This window comes from Orycteropus afer, unplaced genomic scaffold (assembly GCF_000298275.1).
Source record: "Orycteropus afer afer isolate SDZICR_OR568_19922 unplaced genomic scaffold, OryAfe1.0 scaffold00273, whole genome shotgun sequence".
In the NCBI taxonomy this organism is placed as follows: domain Eukaryota; kingdom Metazoa; phylum Chordata; class Mammalia; order Tubulidentata; family Orycteropodidae; genus Orycteropus; species Orycteropus afer.
This window is the reverse complement of record NW_006921860.1, coordinates 3,965,588-3,979,423: the sequence shown is the minus strand read 5'-3', so window position 1 is coordinate 3,979,423 and position 13,836 is coordinate 3,965,588. Positions and strand designations below refer to the sequence as shown.

Sequence of the window (13,836 nt, the reverse complement as noted above, 5' to 3'; positions counted from 1 at the left end):
ACGCATGGTCATAGGAAGGAGGGTCACAGGGACACATGGTCACAGGAACAGAGGGTCACAGGATGCGGGTAACAGGGTCACAGGGACTTATGGTCATGGAAAGGAGGGTCACAGGGACACAGGATGTAGAACCACAGGGACACAGGGTCATGGGAACACAGGGTCACAGGGATGCATGGTCACAGGAAGGAAGGTCACAGGGACACAGGATCACAGAGACACATGGTCACAGGGATGCATGGTCACAGGATGTGCAGGAGCACAGGGACACAGGGTTACAGGTTACACAGTCACAGGATGCAGTGTCACAGGGATGCAGGGTCAAAAGGATGCAGGGTCACAGGGACACAGGGTCACAGGGTCACAGGTTGCACATCACAGGTTGAACAGTCACAGGATGCAGGGTCACAGAGATACAGGACACAGGGTCACAGACACACATGGTCACAGGGATGCAGGGTCACAGGATCACAGGGACACAGTCACAGGATCACAGGGATGCATGGTCACAGATGCAGGGGCACAGGGGCACAGGGTCACGGGAAGCAGGGTCACAGGGACACAGGGTCACAAGAACGCATAGTCACAGGGATGCACCATCAGAAGGATGCACCATTGCAGGGACACACAGTCCTAGGGACACACCATCACAGAGGTACAGGGTCACAGGGAGGCAGGGGCACACGGATGCAGTCACAGGGACGCAGGGACATAAGGATGAACCAGAGGGACACACATTCACATGGACACAGTTACACTGGTATAGTCACAGGGATACATGGTCCACGTCATCAGGGTAAGTGGGGTCCATGTGAGGCACCTGGGAGCCTGGATGGTGACAGGGAAGGAAAGAGCCCACCAAGGACACGGCCCTACCCCAGAGATCAGGGCCCAACACCACTACCTATAAGGGGTGCCTCTGTGCCTCAACTTGTTCACCGATGACCGAGGGCAAGGTGTACTTCTCTGGGTGTGGTAGGAGGTAGAGGGACAAGGGGTACATTATCCTAGGGTGTTCAGTAGTGCTACGCCCCCAGTGGGGTTACCCGAAAGGCCTCCTGAGGACCTGTGATCATGATCATGGCCGATATCAGTATCAGCACACGGGAACCTGCTCCCACGGACTCCCCCATCCTCAGTCCACGGAGCACAGACCACCGCACTCCCAGGCCAGCCCCTGACCAGCCCTATGTCAGCACATGGGAACCTGCTCCTGGCACAGGGACACTTCCCCCATCCTCAGTCCACAGAGCACAGACCACTGCACTCCCAGACCAGCCCCTGACCAGCCCTATGTCAGCACATGGGCACAGGGACACTTCCCCCATCCTCAGTGCACAGAGCACAGACCACTGCACTCCCAGGCCAGCCCGACCAGCCTGGAAACTTTAACGAGTCAACTCTACCTTTCTGCTCCCCCATGTTAAGTACGTTCAAAATCCTCGTAACACCACAAGTTTGGATTATGTACCTAAAACACTGAAATTGCATCTGGCCATCGGCAAGCAATGGGACGTTCCAGCTCAAACCATCTTCACCAACTCTCCCAGTCACTGTGTCCACTGCTCCCTGGGCCTGGTTTATACCATTCCGTGGCTCCAGTGACACTGCTTTGCAGGAACATCACTTGTCCCCACCTTGATCAGATCCCTTCCACCTCAGCTCCTCCTCTCCACTGAGCTGGTGGCACCTGCGTCCTCGCCTCAGCCCCCGTGCGTGTGGCACACGTGTCCTCATCTGGGCCACTGTGTGTGTGGAGTGTGGCATATGTGCTCACCTCTTCCACCACACTTGTGGCACGTGTGTCCTTGTCTCGGCCACCATGCATGTGGCGCATGTGCCCTTGCCTTTTTCCACTGTGCGTGTGGTGTGTGTGCCCTCACCTCTGCCACCATGCATGTGGCATGTCCTTGCCTTGGCCACTGTGCATGTGAAGTGTGGCACATGTGTCCTTGCCTCGGCCATCATGCATGTGGCACGTGTCCTTGACTCGGCCACCATGCGAGTGGCATGTGTCCTCACCTCAGCCACCATGTATGTAGCATGTGGCATGTGTCCTCGCCTCATCCACCATGTGTGTGGCACATGTGTCACCTCATCCACCATGCATGTGGTGTGCGTCCTCACCTCAGCCACCGTGTGTGTGGCATGCATCCTCGCCTCGGCCACCGTGCGTGTGGCATGTGTCCTCGCCTCACCCACCGTGCGTATGGCACATGTGTCCTCGCCGCAGCCACCATGTGTGTGGCCCGTGTGTCCTCACTCACGGGAGCAATGAGATCAGATGGGTGCAGAATCCAGTTTCCAGGTTGATGCTCAGCAGCCTTCACAGGTTTACCTATCAGGAATCAGCAGGTGCGGAGAGCAATCCGTGCATGACCCTATTTAATCCTTGCAATAGACCTAAGGGCTGTGTGCAAAAGGGTTGCAAAACGGTGTGGGGGCTGCATCTGCTGGCCTCCTCCACCTTCACGAGGAGGAGGAAGGTCTAGAGCAACATCCACAGCCTGTAAAGGGAAGTCAGACATGCCACCACCCTCCAACCTTTGTACCAATTCTGACACCAGCCGTCCCTCCGCAGCACTCTACATCTCTGCCAGGTTCCATAATTCATTGCAGTAGCCTTACAGAACTCACAAACAATACTCGCGATTATGGGAAGGAACAGGTTACAACTCAGGTTCAGGGACACTCAGGATATAATTCTTTAATCAGGACAGCCTCCTCTCAGCCATGGCCACAGGCACACCTCTCTTTTGCCCTCAGCCCCTCAGCCTGGCCTCTGTTCCGCTCTGGCAAATGTTACAAAGCTCTTTTAGCTCTGCCTGTAAGACACTCAGCTTTTTTGCTCTGTGGGCCAGGAAGCCCACTGCTCCATCCCGGGCTGGTTGGCCCTCTCACTCCGTGGGCCCTGTCTCAGGCTGGTCTTTTGGCTCTGCTGCTATTGCAACTGCAGTTTCTCTACCGTTGTCTCTCACTATCTGTGTTAGGCTGGGTTCTCTAGAGAAGCAAAACCAGTAAAGCTTATATATACATATATAGAGAGAGAAATTTATCTTAGGAAAATGGCTCACACACTTATAGAAGCTGGCAAGTCCCAAGTTCTTAGATTCAAAGTCAAGCTGGAAGCTTTTCCTGATTCACACAGCTGCAGGGGCTGAGGAGCTCAAGGTTGGCAGGCAGTGTACTGGCTGTTGACTCTAATGAATGATGAATCCAAGATCTCCAGGCCAAATGGTGGATTGTTCACTCACAGACAGTTGCAGGCCATACAACAGGATCCCGGTCCACAGAAGAGTGTCTCTTCTCCCAGGATGTCCAAAAATATATTGGAAGCAGGCCACACCCCTAAGGAAACTCCCTTTCAACGGATTGGCTGCTCAAAACATATATCTACAATCCCATCATGGGAATAACCCACATCACAACCACTTAAACCACTCAGAATTGTGGTCCAGCCAAGCTCCAACTATCACACCATCTCTGTCTCCAGTGTCTCTCACCTGCCTTAGCATAGCCTTTCTCTGTCTCCTGGGTCGAGGAAGTTCAGCCCATGGATCTCAGGACCACATGATGTGCTCTACTCCTGGCTCTCCTTTCTTGATGGTAGTGAGATCCCCCTTTCTGCCTCTGACATGGCTCATTTTAAGCTGAGTGAGGTGGCGAAATTGACCAATCCCCACATTAAGGCTCCATACACCTTATTTGCACAGTCCCACCTACATTGCCATGCACCTTATTTACATTATTAATAATTTGGTGGACTATAAGCACCTCACATTTGCATAGTCCCACCCAGGGAGCTCTGGTGGTCTAGTGCCTAAGGCATTTGACTGCTGACCAGAAGGCTGGCGGTTCAAACCCACCAGCCACTCCTCGGAAGGAAGACTGGGTAATCTACTTGCATAGAGATACCACCTCAGAAACCCTAGGAGGGGTCACTATGAGTCTAATCGACTCAACAGCAGTGAGTTTTATGTACCCAGTCATCTGGTGGGAGTTACAAAGAGCACAGCTGGAAGGGTCCTAGCAATCAATTCACTGCACCACAAGGTTAAAACTCTTTCATTGTGAAACTGGAACACAGAGGAAAAGAAACAATATAATTACAAAATGTCAGTCAAAATAGCCCCCACCACTTTAAAAAATTAAATAACTTCTCTTGAAAATATGGGAAAAAAAAAAAAAAAAGAAATCCTGCTTATTTAACTTTAAAAGGATTGTCTTCATCATTATTTTAAAACTCACACACACACAAAAAAACCCTCACTGTCATCAAGCTGACTCCAACTCACAGCAACCCCCATTGGGTTTCCAAGGCTGTACATCTTTACAGGAGCCAACTGCCTCATCTTTCTTCCACAGAGCAGCTTGTGGGTTTGAACCATCAACCTTTTAGTTAGCAGCCAAGTATCTTAACCATTGTATCACCAGAGCTCTTTTATTTTAAAACTAGGGTTCTGTTTTTTAAGTTATAAGTGAAAAAGTATTTAAAACTCCAAAATTGTATTTTATATTTTCAATTTAAACAGCTTAAACACCTTTTAACAAATGTGGGAGACAAACTCAAAAGAAAATTGTCAGCCTCAGCTCTCGTACGCCAAGCATTCAACCGAGAGCCGGTATGTAGGTCTCTCTGCAAACCCCAGAAAGAAATAAATGACAGACCAAGTGAAAGACAAAGTGAGTTTTTACCAGGGCAAGGCCGGGGCCATTTCTAACACACACGAATCATCGTCGGCTGTGAACTGGCTACCTCTCCTGAGAGGCCTGCACAATAAACTGAAAAATTAGATGAACAAAGTGATCCTTTTCCAAATGTACTGTAGAGAGAAGAATAGCAGGTTTCATAAAGCACAATAATAAACATGTCTAAAACGTATTTAATTCACAACATTAAAGGGAAATCCAATACGATATCACATCTCCCTGATGACTAAAACGTTTTAACTCCAGATGCCAATACTTGGTCAACTGAGTCAACCCTCACTGCTCTGGACAAACTAATGACTCACAGAGAGTCTAGAAAAACTCATCAAACACACACCTGAAGACAGTTCCAGGAGATACCTAAACAGAAATAGCCACCCTCCCCGACTGCTGACTGCATTTCAAGAAAACAAACTTGAAATCTCAAAATGCCATTTATCAAATTTTAACCACCAAAATCCATGACTGACAAATCCTTCCAAGAAACCAGTTTGCCTCTAGACTTACCTCATTTCTGTCTAAAGAATCACACCCCTTGCCTTCTGTCGGTGACGGTTAATGGTGATGAACATAAACATTCCCCGTCTAAGACAACTGCTCCCAGGCACCACAATGGTCAGGAGCAAAGAGAACAATTTGTACTCACAGATCTTAGAGCCCCAGGTCTTTGCCGGAAGGCTTCAAACAATATTAGCAAATCAGACATTAATATTCTATATCCAAATACAGTGAAGCCCTACACTCCTAACCAAAAGGCTAGTGGTTTGAACCCACCCAGACGACCACTCACCTGTCAGTTTGTCGTACTGTGCTGGCTTCTGTGTTGCTCTGAGGCTGGAGGCTATGCCACCGGTATTTCAAATACCAGTAGGGTCACCACGGCAGATAGGTTTCAGTGGAGCTCCCACACGAAGACAGACCCAGAAGAAGGAAGGGGCCATCCACTTCTCGAAGTATTGGCCACTGAGAACCTTATGAATAGCAGTGAAACACTGTCTGATATATTACTGGACAACATTATGAATAGCTCTGAAAAATTGTCTAATGCAGTGCCAGAAAATAAGCCTCTCAGGTTGGAAGGCATCCAAAATGCAACTAGGGAAGAGCTGCCTCCTCAGAGTAGAGCCGACCTTAATGATGTGGATGGAGTAAAGCTTTTGGGACCTCCATTTGCTGAAGTGGCATGACTCAAAATGAGAAGAAATAGCTGTAAACATCCATTAATAAGTGGAACATGGAATATACAAAGTATGAATCTAGGAAAATTGGAAGTTGTCAAAATGAAATGGAACACAGGCAGTAGCGAGCTGAAACGGACTGGTTTTGGCCATTATGAATCAGACAATCATATGGTCTACTATGCTGGGAATGACAAATTGAAGAGGAATGGCAAGTCATTCATCATCACAAAGAATGTTTCATGATTTATCCTGAAGTAAAATGCTATGAGTGATAGAATAGTATCCACACACCTACAAGAAAGACCAGTTAATACTATTATTTTTCAAATTTATGCACCAACTACCAAAGCCAAAGATGAGGAAATTGAAGAGTTTTAACAACTTCTGTAGTCTGATACTGACAGTACATGCAATCAAGATATGTTGATTATCACTGGTAATTGGAATGCAAAAGTTGGAAACAAAGAAGAATCACTAACAGTTGGAAAATATAGCCTTTGTGATGAGATAATGAGGGAAATCGCATGATAGAATTTTCCAAGACCAATGACTTATTTATTGCAAGTACCTTTTGTCAACAAGACAAACGGCAGCTACACACAAGGACTTCGCCAGATGAAGTAGACAGGAATCAGATTGACTACATCTGTGGCAAGAGGTGATGGAAAAGCTCAATATCTTCAGCCAAATCAAGGCCAGGAGTTGATCGTGGAACAGACCATCAACTGCTCATATGCAAGTTCAACTTGAAGCTGAAGACAATTAAAACAAGTCCACGAGAGCCAAAATATTACCTTGAATATATCCCTCCTGAATTTAGAGACCATGTAAAGAATAGATTTGACACATGGAACACCAATGACAGAAAAGCAGAGGAATGTGGGATGACATCAAGAACATCGTCCATGATAAAAAGCAAAACATCATTAAAAAGACAGGAAAGGAAGAAAAGACCAAAATGGATGTCAGAAGAGACCCCGAAACTTGCCCTTGAGTGGAGAGTACCTAAAGCAAATGAAGAAATGATAAAAGAGCTGAACAGAAGATTTCAAAGAGCAGCTCAAGAAGACAAAGTCAATTATTATAATGAAATGTGCAAGGACCTAGAGTTAGAAAACCAAAAGGGAAGAACATGCTCAGTATTTCTCAACTTGAAAGAACTGAAGAAAAAATTCAAACATCAACTTGCAATACTGAAAGATTCTATGGGCAAAATATTGAATGATTCAGAAACATCAAAAGAAAATGGAAGGAATACACAGAGTCACTGTACTAAAAAAGAACTAGTCAACGTTCATCCATTTCAGGAGGTGGCATATATCAAGAACTAATGGTGTTGAAGGAAGAAGTTGAAGCTGCATTGAAGGAACTGATGAAAAACAAGGGTCCAGGAGTTGATGGAATATTCATTGAGATGTTTCAACAAACAGATGTCCTGCTGGAGGCACTCACTTGTCTATGCCACGAAATTTGGTAGACAGCTCACTAGCCAACTGACTGGAAGATATCCGTATTTGTACCCATTCCAAAGAAAGGTGTTGTTGACAGATGCTGTCAAGCCATTTCCGACTCACAGTGACCCTGTGCACAGCAGAATGAAACACTGCCCGGTCCTGCACCAGCTCCATGATTCTTTGCTATACTTGAGCCCATCACCACAGCCACTGTGTCAATCCATCTTGTTGAGGGTCTTCCCTTCCTTTGTTGACCCTCCACCTTACCAACTTACCAAGCATGACATCCTTCTCCAGGGAATGGTCCTTTCTGACAACATGACCAAAGTAGGTGAGACGAAGTCTGGTCATTCTCGCTTCCAAGGAGCATTCCGGCTGCACTTCCTCCAGGCAGCTTTGTTAGTTCTTTTAGCAGTCCATGGCACTTTCAGCATTCTTCGCCAGCACCACAACTCAAAAGCATCAACTTTTTGTCAGTTTTCCTTATTCATTGTCCAGCTCGCACATGCATATGAGGCAACTGAAAACCATGGCTTGTGTCAGGCGCACCTTAGTCCTCAAGGAGACATCCTTGCTCCTCAGCACTTGAAACAGGTCCTTCGCAGCCGACTTGCCCAGTGCTATCTGTCATCTGATGTCCTGACTGCTGCTTCCATTGGCACTGATCACAGAACCAAGCAATGGGAAGCCTTTGACAACTTCAGTCTTTTCTCCATTTATCGTGATGTTGCTTATAGGTACAGTTGTGAGGATTTTTGTTTTCTTTATATTGAGATGTAGTCCATACTGCAGACAGTATTCTTTAATCTTCATCAGTAAATGCTTCAAGTCATCCTCACTTTCAGCAAGCAAAGTTGTGTCATCAGCATATCACATGTTGTTAATGATTCTTCCTCCAATCCTGATGCCATGTTCTTCTTCATACAGTCCAGCTTCTCGGATTATTTGCTCAGCATACAGATTGAATAAGTATGGTGAAAAGATACAACCCTGATGTACTCCATTCTGGATTTTAAACCATGCAGTGTCTCCCTGTTCTGTTTGAACGACAGCCTCCTGGTCTAAGTACACGTTCCTCATGACTACAATTAAGTGTTCTGGAATTCCCATTCTTCTCAATGTTACTCATAATTTGTTATGATCCACACAATCGAATGCTTTTGCATAGTCAATAAAACATAAGCCAGCATCTTTCTGGTATTCTTTGCCAAAGAAAGGTAATCCCACAGAATGTGCAAATTATCAAATAGAATCATTAATACCACACACGAAATCATATGGAAGATAATTCAAAAACAGTTACAGCAGCATATTGACAGAGAACTTCAGGAATGCAAGCTGGATTCAGAAGAGGATGTGGAACAAGGGATATCATTGCTGATGTCAGATGGATCTTGGCTGGAAGCAAAGAATACCAGAAAGATGTTTACTTGTGTTTTATTGACTACACAAAGGCATTTGATTGTGTGGATCATAAAAAAATTGTGGATAACATTGAAGAATGGGAATTCCAGAACACTTAATTGTACTCATGAAGAATCTGTACATAGACCATGAGGCTATCATTCAAATAGAACAAGGAGACACTGCATGTTTTAAAATAAAAAAGAGAGTGTGTCAGGGTTGTATCCTTTCACCATATTTATTCAACCTGTATGCTGAGCAAATAATCCGAGAAGCTGGATTATATGAAGAAGAATATGGCATCAGGATTGGAGGAAGACTCATTGTGCAGATGACACAACTTTGCTTGCTGAAAGTGAAGATAACTTGAAGCACTTACTGATGAAGACTGAAGAGTACAGTCTATAGTATGGCTTACACCTCCACATAAAGAAAACAAAAATCCTCACAACTGGACAACAAGCAACATCATGATAAATGGAGAAAAGATGGAAGGTGTCAAAGACTTCCTATTACTTGGATCCACAATCAGCACCAATGGAGGCAGCAGTCAAGAAATCAGACAATGTATCGCACTGGACAAATCTGCTGCAAAAGACCTCTTTCAAATGATGAAGAGCAAAGATGCCTCCTTAAAGACAAAGGTGCACCTAATCCAAGCCACAGTATTTTCAATTGCCTTATATGCATGTGAGAGCTAAACAACGAATAAGGAAGACTGAAGAAGAGTTGATGCTTTTGAGTTGTGGTGTTGGAGAAGAATGCTAAGAGTACCACAGACTGCCAAAAGAACTAACAAATCTGTCCTGGAAGAAATGCAGCCAGAATGCTCCTTGGAAGCTAGAATGGTCAGACAAAGTCTGACTACTTTAGTGAGGTTGTCAGAAGGGATCATTCTCTGGAGAAGGATATCATGCTTGGTAAAGTGGAGGGTCAGTGAACAAGGAGAAGGCCCTCAGACAGGGCTGGTGATCCTGCCGAATTCCAGTCCTGAGAACCCTACGCAACAGTTCCACTCTGCACACGTGGGGTCATCATGAGCGGAAATCGACTGACACCAACAACACAAGGAGATGCTAGTGAGTGGTACCCATGAGTGGTGGTGGTATACAGAGGAAATCACAAAACCTAAAAGGTAAGAGAGGTATTCGGGTTAGACAAGTTTACATACTTACGGTCTCACTTCACTAATTGATCTAAAAGCCCAGGAAACAGCCTGTTCATCAGTTCGACCCCATGCAATCTGGCAGATCTTACTGTGAATTATGGCAAAATATGTGGCTACTGACTCCCAGAACAGGGTCCTATCCTTGTGTGCTATCACAAAGCTGTCTCCCAGGCCTCCCAGCTCTCCCTGGCAGACTTAACACCTACAGCTCGGGGCGGGGGGCACAGGCTCATGTGATGAACCCTCCCCTTTAATAGCACCATAAAGCTCCAGAACCCCGACACCGCTGCCTGCACCCAGGCACCTACCACAGTGTGTGTGAATATTCCTACTCAGTCTCCATGCACGAAGAAGCAGTACAAGCAAAGGGAAACACACACACGGTATTTCTTCAACCACTGTCCAAGCTGGTATTGTCCATAGTGTCCTACAAACTGGAAACCTTCTGCCATCACTATTTGATACATCCGAACTAATCAACTTTTGAGGGTGCAACATTGAGCCCTGAGGCTCACCCCAAGCCCGTCACCCCACTGCCAAGAAGTGACTGTGACCCTGCACCCACTGACCCCACTGCCAGGCCCTGACACTGACCCTAGGCCTTTCCTCCCCATCACCAGGTGTCGATACTGACCCTGGGCCCATCTGCCCCATCACCAAGTCCCTGATCATGACCTTGGACCCACCTGTCTCATCCCCAGGCCCCTAACCATCACCTTAGGCCTCATCACCAGACTTCTGAGCATGAACTGAGGCCTACCTGCCCCATCACCAGGCCTCTGACCATGACCTTGGGCCCATCCACCACATCACAGGCGGATGACTAACCCTGGGCCCATCCACCCCATCACCAGGTGCTTGACTGTGACCTTGGGCCCACCTATCTCATTATCAGGCCCCTGTCCATGATCTTGGGCCCACCCAGCTCCTCGCCAGGCCCCTGACCATGACCTTGGGTCCATCCACCCCATCACCAGCCCCTGACTGTGACCTTGGGCCCATCTGCCCCATCATCAGATGTCTGGCTGTGACCTTGGGCCCATCTGTCACATCACCAGGCCCCTGATTGTGACCATGGACCCATCCACCCCATCCCTGGGCACCCAGCCTCTGCACCTCTGTGAAGCCCTTCAGAAGACAGTTCTGCAGACTACCTCCATGGCTAAATGTGAAGTCAGATGACCCTTTCCCAGTACACCCTGGGAAACTTCCTCCTCTGATGCCAACACCTCTAGCTCCCACGTATCCAGAAGGGACATCAGGACATGATCTGCTTTGACATCACTTAACCCCACATCCAGGATTTGTGTTTCTTTTCTTGTCCATGCCAACCACCGGACTTGACAGCTCACTCACCACAGATGTCCCAGGGAACCTAAGCTTAAATTCAGCCTGGAACAACAGACCACAGCAACAGAGAACAAAGTCTTTCTAACCCACACAGGAAGAAGTCACTCAGTAAAACACCTTTGAGTCATAATACACGTTTCACAAAGCATTCTAAGACTTCTAACATGGAAACCACTCCCAAGAGATCAGAAATCAAAACAAGTTTCAGTTCTAAAATGAAACAGTTTGCCTGCATGTCTTACATGCTCTTTGGGGACTCTGGAGCTCATCACCATGTAGTGATGAAGAGTGATGGGCAGGATGCTCACCCCTTCATCCATCTTCAAACAGTGCCCCTGGGCCCAGTGCCCTCCACCTAAAAGGGGAGCTATGAATTCTCCAAGGCTGCTTCATGTTGCAACACAGTCTCCTGGACTGTCATTCAATCTACTTACCATTCTGCTTCAAAATACTCAAAACAAATCCCATCAAATTTTACATGAGGATATATTACTAGTAATTAAAGTACTGAGCCATAGAATCATCAAATGCAAAAGTACAAAAATTAACATCCCACATGATATTAAAATATCTTCTAAGGTCAAATATCAAGGCTTTGAATAATTTAATGATCACTAAAAAATAAGCACTGCATTTGGTGGCCAGTAAGGAGCTCTGGTGGTGTAGGCATTTGGCTGCTAACCAAAAGGTCAGAAGTTCAAACCACCAGCCGAACCATGGGAGAATGATGAGGCAGTGGGCTTCCATGAAGATGACAGCCTTGGAGACCCTGTGGGCAGTTCCACTCTGTCCTCTAGGGGCGCTGTGGGTCAGAATGGACTCCACGTCAGTGGGTGTGGTCTGGGCTTTGCTTCTGTAAAGATTGACAGCCTTGGAGACCCTGTGGGCAGTTCCACTCTGTCCTCTAGGGGCGCTGTGGGTCAGGATCTGCTCAATGGCAGCAGATTCGGTTTTTGGGTTTTTTTTGTTTGTTTGGTTTTGTGATTGCTTCATACACCTGTAACTCTTAAACACTGATTTAAACATATAATTTTACAAACAATGTCCATTGCCCAAAGCTTGACGCACTTTGTTTTGACAAATCTGGTGGACAAGTCGCGAATGGGCTTCTGGGATCGTGGCCACAGTGCGGCCAGCATTGAGATCAAAAACCTCTACGGCTCTGTTCCGGCCGGCGGCAAGCACGATGTCTGTGACGCTTCGTTAAGGGGCTTTGCTCGGTGCTCTTAGGCGGGGACGAAGAGCCCCAGTCCTGTTACAGTTAATGCTGGACCATGAAAGGATACAGGAGTAAAAATCATTTACTGCTGAGAAGCCGGTGATCTCTGCCCCATCCGCCATGGACAGCCTGTGCACCGCTCGGAACTTGCTCTTCTGTTTATACCTGGGTTGGGGGAGATGATCAATCTCCTGGTAATGCTTCATTATGACTCAGTATCCTGCCTGTAAAGACTAAGATGGTAGGAGCATTCATATTCCACAGTAAGGGGGACAGTGTGGGTCGTGTTTTACACCTCCCGGGACAAGTTGCTGCCTCAGTTTTTCTTAAGAAACTCATGTTTAGAACAATATGGAACATAACTCAAAATCATTAAAAAAAAAAAAAAAAGTGGGGGGAACCAGGTTTGCTGGTCTGATAGAGCCTGATGGAGCCACTGAGACTACAGGCCCTAGCTGCCCTTCAAGTGGGAAAGTGAACCCACTCCTGTGGCTTCCAGCCAAACAAAAGAAAAGCAGCATATGAGCTGAACATTTACACTAGGTAGATACACTCCTTGGAGAGATCAATCACGGGAGAATAGAAGGGCTGTGTATGCACAGGGAGACAGCTCAGGGGGCAGGAGTGTATGCAGGGAAGGGCACAGGGAAGAGGTAACTATGGGGAGGAAGTGGGAGGGGGCTGTTGCATTGTGGGAAATTGCAGTCAATGTTGAGACAGAGATTAATACACAGTCATCATCATGAACAAACGAGAGAGATTATTATACACATTATTGTTAGGTGCCATTGAGTCATCTCCAACTCAGAGCGACCTCGTGTACAGCACAACAAAACACTGCCCAGTCCCGTGACAGCCCCATGATCTTTGCTATATCTGAACCAACCATTGCAGCCACTGTGTCAGTCCATCTCGTTGAGGGTCTTCCCCTTTTTTATTGTCCCTCCACCTTACCGAGCATGACATCCTTCTCCAGGGAATGGTCCCTTCTGATAACATGACCAAAGTAGGTGAGACGAAGCCTGGCCATTCTCACTTCCAAGGAGCATTCTGGCTACACTGCTTCCAGGCTTCCAGGACAGATTTGTTAATTCTATTAGCAATCCATGATACTTTCAGCATATTTCACCAGCACCACAACTCAAAAGCATCAACTCTTCTTTGGTCTTCTTTTTCATTGTCCAGCTCTCACATGCACTTGATGCGATTGGAAATACCACAGTTTGCGGTTTGCAAGATTACCTTAGTCTTCAAAGAAACATTTTTGCTCTTCAGCACTTAAAAGAGGTCCTTTGTTTATGAAGCAAGCATAACCTTAATACCAAAACCGGGAAAAGACATCACCCAAAA

The 13,836-nt window shown here is 46.6% G+C and overlaps 1 protein-coding gene across 1 annotated transcript in view; it reads right to left on the bottom strand.

The window, feature by feature from the left end:
• WDR27 (WD repeat domain 27) overlaps window positions 1-13,836 on the bottom strand; it is a 137,646-nt gene that overhangs the window by 24,044 nt on the left and 99,766 nt on the right. Inside the window, exons 15-16 of the mRNA XM_007950504.1 lie at window positions 12,554-12,651; window positions 12,336-12,457 (exon numbers count right to left, since the gene is read on the bottom strand). Of these exons, the coding sequence (XP_007948695.1) occupies window positions 12,336-12,457; window positions 12,554-12,651 (220 nt within the window). The remainder of the gene's footprint in view (window positions 1-12,335; window positions 12,458-12,553; window positions 12,652-13,836) is intronic.